At 46.7% G+C, this 7773-nt stretch overlaps 1 protein-coding gene across 1 annotated transcript; it reads left to right on the plus strand.

The window, feature by feature from the left end:
- Positions 1-1390: 1390 nt before the first annotated feature.
- LOC146578185 (E3 ubiquitin-protein ligase TRIM21-like) lies at positions 1391-7117 on the plus strand. The gene is made up of 2 exons (XM_085268561.1): positions 1391-1417; positions 5180-7117. The coding sequence occupies exon 2, from the start codon at positions 5187-5189 to the stop codon at positions 6855-6857; it is 1671 nt and encodes a 556-aa protein (XP_085124687.1). The 5' UTR covers positions 1391-1417; positions 5180-5186; the 3' UTR covers positions 6858-7117.
- Positions 7118-7773: the final 656 nt, after the last annotated feature.

The following is a 7773-nucleotide window of genomic DNA, read 5'->3' on the forward strand; positions in this document are numbered from 1 at the left end:
TAGGTTTGAGGTTCTTTTGAGAATTCTGAAGTTGGTTTAGTCTAAAATGCCTGAGTTGAGAGCAGGTTCGTGTAATTTCAGAATTTCTACCTAAAAAAAAATTAAAAGGAAAAATAGTCCATTTTCCATCCCCAATATTTGAATCCAGAGAACAAGAGCAATAGAATAAACAACATCACAATGATATATGGGAATATAACAGTTAATACTAAATGTTAAACATTATTGTGAAGCACATAAGATCAACAGAACACACGTGTGCTTTGAGGTAGGAGCCAAAAAGGGTGTAGTTTGTGGGTGCGATCACCCGTGTGTACACCTGTGAGCATGGACGCGCTTGTTTTTAAAAGGTTCCTTCATGTAATGATCTGCTAGAGGGTGTGGGGGGGCCACAGCCCCGTCCTTCAGGGCATGAAGCAGGTATGGAGGAGATAAAAAAAAAAAAAAGAAAGAGCTGAGGAGAGTCCCAGATGAGGGTTCACTCAGCAGCCGCGGAGCAGAAGCCAGGGGGGGTTGCAGTGACGCGCCCGTGAGCTCTGCCGGCAGCCAGCTGTGCCTGAGTGACAGAGTCCCAGGCCGAGAGGCCCGAGCGAGCCCCAGGCTCCAGGCCCCGATAAGCACCCACCAAGGAGTGAGCCTGTGTGTACCTGGACGCCCATCCCCTGACACAAAGAACCACCAACGCACTGATGTCTCAGGGCGTCCGCCACCGGATATGAACTTTTTTCAAGACAGTGAATCTTGAAACCAGAGAAAAAATAGAGAATTTTAACTTGTTCCATTGGCAGATTTTTTTCACTTATTTCAAGCTAAAATATTTATTAGAATTCAAATTTAGACAGAAACAAAGTGAATAATATTATTTTATTATCACGTTGATGCAGCACATGGTTCAGTTAGCTTTGTATAAACACGTGTTAGAAATGTTCTTCAATCAGCTCTTTTTACTCTCATTTCACAGCCAGTACTTTTTACTTTTACTTGAGTAAAGAAGTTGAAACAGTACTTGGAGTATTTTTAACAGTAGTACTTCTACTTCAGTACAGACTGTATGTACTTTTACCACTTGTGTCTGAGACCTCCTTCAGGGTCCACCTGAAGCTCTCAGTCTGCTGTGGAAAAAGGAAATCCAGGTGAGTTTCTCCTGATCACCTGAGGCCATCATTACTGTTTGAACTTTACCCACACACCACTCCTCACTCCTCCCACCCGCTGCACACAGTCACTGAGTACAGACCGGCTGATTCCTGTAAAGGGAGAGGCAGGAAGAGGCGGAGCAACACCTGAAAAACAAGAAGCTCAACGTCATTTTGCAGAAGTGAAAGTGTGAGAGAGCAGCAGCAGAGCTGCAGTCGAGTCCTGTTTGTCTCTAAAAGAAGATTCACTGGAGTCCATCAGGTTTCTCTCAGCAACAGTGGTGAGTGCAGCTGATCACACTTCCTGCTTCTACACAAATCTTCACTCTGTTCACTTCATCAGGGTCTAGAGCGCCACCTCATTTCTCCATGGTGCCACTTAGGCTACGTCCACACTCGCCCGGATAGATTTGAAAACAGCGCTCCGCGTCCACACTAGTGTTTTCAGTCGTTTTCACAGAGTTGTGCGTCCACATTAAGACGGCTGAAAACGCTTACGTTCCAGTCCTGCGCATGCGTGAAACGCAAGACGATTCGACCGGTCTCATTTCTGTCTGCTGCTTATTCACTTTCCAGCTGTTTGAAACGTCGCGGCAAAAGGTGGAGGAAAAGCACCGAGTTTTAAAATGGACTAACAATGAGGTGGAGTTGTTGCTGCGAGTAATACAAAAGTACAAAGTTGCAAAAGCGAGAGAGAAATAAAAAATTTGAAGAAAAGCTCTGTGGAGAGAGAGCGGCCTGACCAGTTTCTCTGACTATGATACTGTAAAGCTCACAACATGATGCATTTACTGTGGTGAGTGTGCAAAGACCATGGCAGGTGTTGTGCCAAGGTAGGGATCCCCAACAGGATCTGTTTCTCTGCGTCAGGAACATCGGCTGGGCAGGGAAAGCGGACCCAATGGACTCCGCCTCCATCACGACCAACTAGACGTGGAAGGAGTGATGTTTTAGTGACAACATGAAAGATGAGTGTGACCGTTCAGTTTGTGGGTTACAACAGAAAATTATACATTTATTGTTCTCGTGTGTTATCGGACGGGATCGTTTTAACAAACCGAGGACATTTTCCTGATAATTATCTGTATCCTCCTGTAACTTTACTGTTTAAAGAGCTAAAACCTCCAACATTTCAGGATCAATAAGTCCTTATAAGACGTGTTTGTGAGCTAAAAATCAAGAATGTGGGATACTGTTTGTCTGTGTCAGCCAAACAACTTCACATCTTTGTAACGACTGTTAAAAAGATGTTCATCCTGTTGATCCTGTTCATCTGGACGCTGCACTGTACAGCAGACACGACGTTGTTCAGTTTGTGTTTCAGATGAACCAGTTTGTCTCTGAGTGTGTTGCTGGGTCTCCACCAGTTACTCTGAGAACTGAAGGTTCAAGATTTTTATTTTGACATTTGCACACAGGACCAACAGTCCATGCACAGTGGAATACTTGTGCAGAGCTTTCCAAGTCAAATCACACTTTAACAATATAAAGACAGAAAAAGCAGAAGGATAGAAATGAAGTCCGGAGTAGGGTAGTCGTACTATTTTCTATATACAAAGAAAAAGAAGAAAATGTACAGAGAGTGTGTAGTTCTCTACTTCTTATTGCACTCACAGTGTTACACATTTGTTGCACAGATCTGTTTCACAAGTCTGTTGTGAGTGTATTGCCCGATGGTCAGTGAACCGATGATACATTCAAAGTGAGGTTAAGTAGTGCTGTGTTATTTTAAGTGTTCAGTGTGTTTTTGTTTGCCGTCAGTCTGACAGTTGTGGGGAAGAAGCTGTTGAAGAATCGTGTTCTGTGTGTGATGCTGCTGTCTGCTCTGTTGTGTCTGAGATTGTATGTGCAGCTTTGTATGTGCAGGTCCATGGATGCAAGTGTTGTTCCCATAATCCTCTCTGCAGACTTTCTGACTCTGCAGAGCCTTCCTCTCTGTCTGTGTAGTGTTTCCATACCAGACAGTGATGCCTGCGGTGAGGATGCTGTCTATCAGTCCTCTGCAGGCCTGGGTGAGAGGGTGGTGGTTCATGCCAGCTTCCCTGAGCAGCCTAATGAAATAAAGCCTTTGCTGGGCTTTTTTCACAGTTGCTGTAGTGTTGAGAGTCCAGCTCAGGTCTGATGTAACCTGCAGTCCCAGGAATCTGTGGCTGTTTGCCCTCTCCACCTCCGTCCCTTTGACGATAAGAGGCTGCAGTGGAGGGAGTTCTTCCAAAAGTGCAGTATTCATTCCTTGGTCCGTGTTGAGGATGAGGTGAAGAAGCTTCTGTGATGAAAAGAAACTTAAAGGGTGTATACCTCACCCCTGACGTCGTTGCCCACCTCTCAATTTTAAATACACTTAGTCATTGAGGGCTAGCAGGAGGGACTATGCGCTTACCTGCTGCTCCTTGGCAGGTAGCTCCATGCCCTCCTGGGTTTTAATTGCACCTTAGAACACATATGCATCAACACTACAATGAGCGGGTGGAGGGAGGTTTGGAGTCTTCTCCCACCCCCATTCTCTGCGGCCTGCTGGAGCGGGAGGGCTAGTAGGAGGAGTTGGCCGTCCGACTGCGGTCTGGGGTGTGGGGCCTCCCTGCTGCTGCGGAGTCGGGGTGGTCTGCCTCTCCCCACCGCAGGGAAAAGGGTAACACCACCTGGGTCTGGGTGCAATTCCCCCCTCCAGGGGCAAGGGTACCTAGACCCGGTTTGTAGAGTACGCTTGGGGAGTGTGATTGTGTGTACAGCTTCTCTTTATGTCTGTCTCCACGTTGGTTGAGTGTGGAGTGAGTGCATATGAGAGCATGAGGGTGGGAATGGATGTTTGTGTCTGTGTGTGCCTGTATGTCTGTGTCTATATGTCAGGTTGGGTATCAGACGCCACTTCTCTGGGGACACCTCAGGCCCTCCAAGGTTTGGAGGCCTATCTCCACCCACCACCACTTCCCCTGCCGGTGGCGGACTCCCTCAGGTGTCGGTGTGTTGGTGGTTCTTTGTGTCTGGGGGTGGGCGTCCGGGTACACACCGGCTCACTCCTTGGCGGCCGCTTGTCGGGGCCTGGGGCCTGGGGCTCGCTCGGGCCCCTTTGGAGGTGGGGTGCCCCCGGCCTCTCGGCCTGGGGATTGGTCACTCAGGCACAGCTGGGGGCCGGCGGAGCTCACGGGCGCGTCACTGCAACTCCCCCTGACTTCTGCTCCGCGGCTGCTGGGCGAGCCCTCATCTGGGACTCTCCTCGGCTCTTACTGGAACAGTGGCGCGGCTGCCCCTCTGTTGGTCTTCCTTGGTCTCTTGTGTTCTGGGGGCCTCTGGATGTCTGGAGTTTTGATCTCCTCCATACCCGCTTCACACCCTGGAGGACGGGGCTGAGGCCCCCCCACACTCCCTAGCAGATCATTACATGGAGAAACCTTTGGAATGCAAGCATGCTGATCCACACAGGTATGCACACATGGGTATTCACAGACGCGGACTAAAGCTTTCTTGGCTGCTGCCTCAAAGCACACTGTGCGCTGTCTATCTTGCGTGCTGCACAATATCGTTTATTATTTAGTAAATATTGATATCTATGACTAGCTAGTTTATTGTGATGGTGCTTTGTTTTCTCTATTATTATGTTGCTCTTTGTTGTTTGCTGTCTCCTCTGTTTGTTTGTTTTTTTTGTTTGTTTTTTTTCTCCATACAGGTGACCCAGGAGTTCTTTTTTTTTTTTTCTCTCTCTTCCCCCCCCTTCTCACTGTCTCTTCTCCCCTTTGGTTTTCTTTCTTTCTCTCCCCCTCTTTCTCTCATTCATTCCCCCTGTCCTATTTATTAAAAAAAAAAAAAAAAAAAATGACAAAGGATGAACTGAAGCTCTGCCATCACGTAATGTCGCATACTGCTGTTTCTGATGTCATTTAGAAGAAAAAAAAAAAAAAAAAAAAAAAGAAAAGAAAAGAAACTTAAAGAAGTCCAGACGCTTTTCTCTCCAAGCTCCTCAGACTACTGACGCTTGTTTCTCTCTTTGTAAAATGAAATTTAAAGTGAATTTTGAATCAAATGTTTCTCTTCTTTCTCCCTCAAAGTGCAGACATGTCTGCTGCCAGCAATCTGCGATCTGAAGATCAGTTTCTGTGCTCCATCTGTCTGGATGTGTTCACTGATCCACTCTCTACACCATGTGGACACAACTTCTGCAAAACCTGCATCAGTCAGCACTGGGACATGAGTCAGAGCTGTCAGTGTCCCATGTGTAAAGAGACTTTCTACACTCGACCTCAGCTGAGGGTCAACACCTTCATCTCTGAGATGGTTGCTCAGTTCAGACGTGAAGCTCAGCAGAAAGCCAGCAGCAGCAGCTCAGAGCAACAAGCTGCCAAACCAGGAGAAGTTCCCTGTGACGTCTGCACTGGAACCAGACTGAAGGCCCTGAAGTCCTGCCTGGTGTGTCAGACCTCCTACTGTCAGACTCACCTGGAGCCTCATCTGACACTGAAAGGTCTGAAAAGACATCAGCTGGTTGATGCTGTGGAGAACCTGGAAGGCAGGATGTGCACGAAGCACGATAACCTTCTGCAGCTGTTCTGTAAGACCGACCAGACATGTGTCTGCATGCTCTGCTCTGTTTTAGACCACAAGAACCACGAGTTTGTTCCTCTGAGAGAAGAATATGAAGGAAAGAAGGCAGAGCTGGAGAAGACAGAGGCTGAGATTCAGCAGATGATCCAGAAGAGACGACTGAAGATTCAGGAGATCACAGAGTCGGTGAAGATGAGTAAAGATGCTGCAGACAGACAGAAAGCAGAAGGTGTTCAGGTCCTCACGGCTCTGATGGAGTCTGTTGAGAGACGCCTGAAGGAGCTCATGAAGGAGATCGAAGACAAACAGGAAGCTACAGAGAAACAGGCTGAAGGTCTCATCAAAGATCTGGAACAGGAAATCTCTGAGCTGATGGAGAGAAGCTCTGAGGTGGAGCAGCTCTCACGCTCTGAAGACCACCTCCACCTCCTCCAAAGCTTCTCCTCCCTGAAAGCTGCTCCACCCAACAAGGACTGGACAGAGGTCAGAGTTCATCCACCATCATATGAGGGGACTGTGGGGAGAGCTGTGGCTCAGCTGGAGGAGACAGTCTGGAAACCCATGAAGAAGAAGCTGTTAGAGGCTGAGCTGCAGAGGGTGCAGCAGCATGAGGTGGATGTGACTCTGGATCCTGATACAGCAAATCCTTATCTCATCCTGTCTGATGATGGAAAACAAGTGTACTGTGGTGATGTGAGGAAGAATCTTCCAGACAACCCAGAGAGATTTTCTGTGTGTGTTTGTGTTTTAGGAGAGCAGAGTTTCTCTTCAGGCAGATTTTACTTTGAGGTTCAGGTTAAAGGAAAGACTGAGTGGACTTTAGGAGTGGCCACAGAGTCGATCAACAGGAAGGGAGGAATCACAGCGAGACCTCAGGATGGTTTCTGGACTGTGAGGCTGAGAAATGGAAATGAGTACAAAGCTGCTGCTGACCCTTCAGTCCGTCTCTGTCTCCATCCTGGTCCTGAGAAGGTGGGGGTGTTTGTGGATTATGAGGAGGGTCTGGTCTCCTTTTATGATGTAGGTGCTGCAGCTCTGATCTACTCCTTTACTGGCTGCTCCTTCACTCACAAACTCCACCCATTCTTCAGTCCCTGTTTCAATCATGGAGGTAAAAACTCTGCACCTCTGATCATCTGTCCTGTCAATCAAACTGATCAACGACTGATTTTATTGGATGAATGAGTGATTTTTCTTGAAGGGAACAAATGAACATGTTGAGTGTAAATCCTCTACAGTCTCCATGTTTCTATAGAATCTGATCATCAGGACTCTGATTCACACTTTGATTCTCATGGAGTTTGATTTGAACAGAAGAAAAGTTGAATCAGGAAATGTTCCCACTGATGGAGACTCGAGCTGAAGAGCAAATATCAGAGAACAAATGTCCAAAAGCTTCATTTCCAATAAAGTTTGTTCAATGCTTTGAGTGAATCCAGACTCATGTGTGGCTGTTATACGGAGCATCAGAGTCCAGCTGAGTTATGTTGGATACAAACTGCTTATTTTGGCTCTGTGAGGAGTTTTGTTCACTGAAAACTGATGAGACGGATAATATTCAAAGAACTCTGTAGAGATTCATGCATCCATGTTCTACACCTGCAGGTGTGGAGGAGAAAGGTGGAGCACAGACTGCTGCATCCTTCCAGTCACATCATTTTGATGATTATATTTGCATGTTGTGATGATTTGGGTTAAAGACAAACAGAGTTGAACGGCTGCAGTCACAGCATGAAGACGATGCTGAAGCTGAGCTGTCAGTGAACATGTTTCACTGTGATTTGATTTGAAGAATAGAAAGTGTGTGTGGCTGCTGACAGCTGCAGTCTCTGCTAGTCTGCATAACACACACACAACTTTCCCCCTGAGGCAACGATGCAGCAACAACACAAAGAACAGCTGCAGACACACACACACACACTGTTAAAGAACACTTTACTGTTTAAGGCAGAATTCCTCAGTAACAATGATTTGAGTCTACTGTGTCTACTGTGGTTTTCAACATACAATCTACTGAAACATGTTTTTCTTTCTGCCGTACAAACTATTTGATCACAACATCTTTGCTTTTTTCCTCCAATCGTTTATTCTGATTATTTTA

This window comes from Mchenga conophoros, linkage group LG3, assembly GCF_057382185.1.
Source record: "Mchenga conophoros isolate Kocher_MC1m ecotype Shallow Benthic linkage group LG3, M_conophoros_male_GT1.1, whole genome shotgun sequence".
NCBI lineage: Eukaryota > Metazoa > Chordata > Actinopteri > Cichliformes > Cichlidae > Mchenga > Mchenga conophoros.

What these genes read in the sequence shown, in the direction of transcription:
- LOC146578185 (XM_085268561.1), top strand. Translation starts at nt 5,187, where the DNA reads ATGTCTGCTGCCAGCAATCTGCGATCTGAAGATCAGTTTCTGTGCTCC.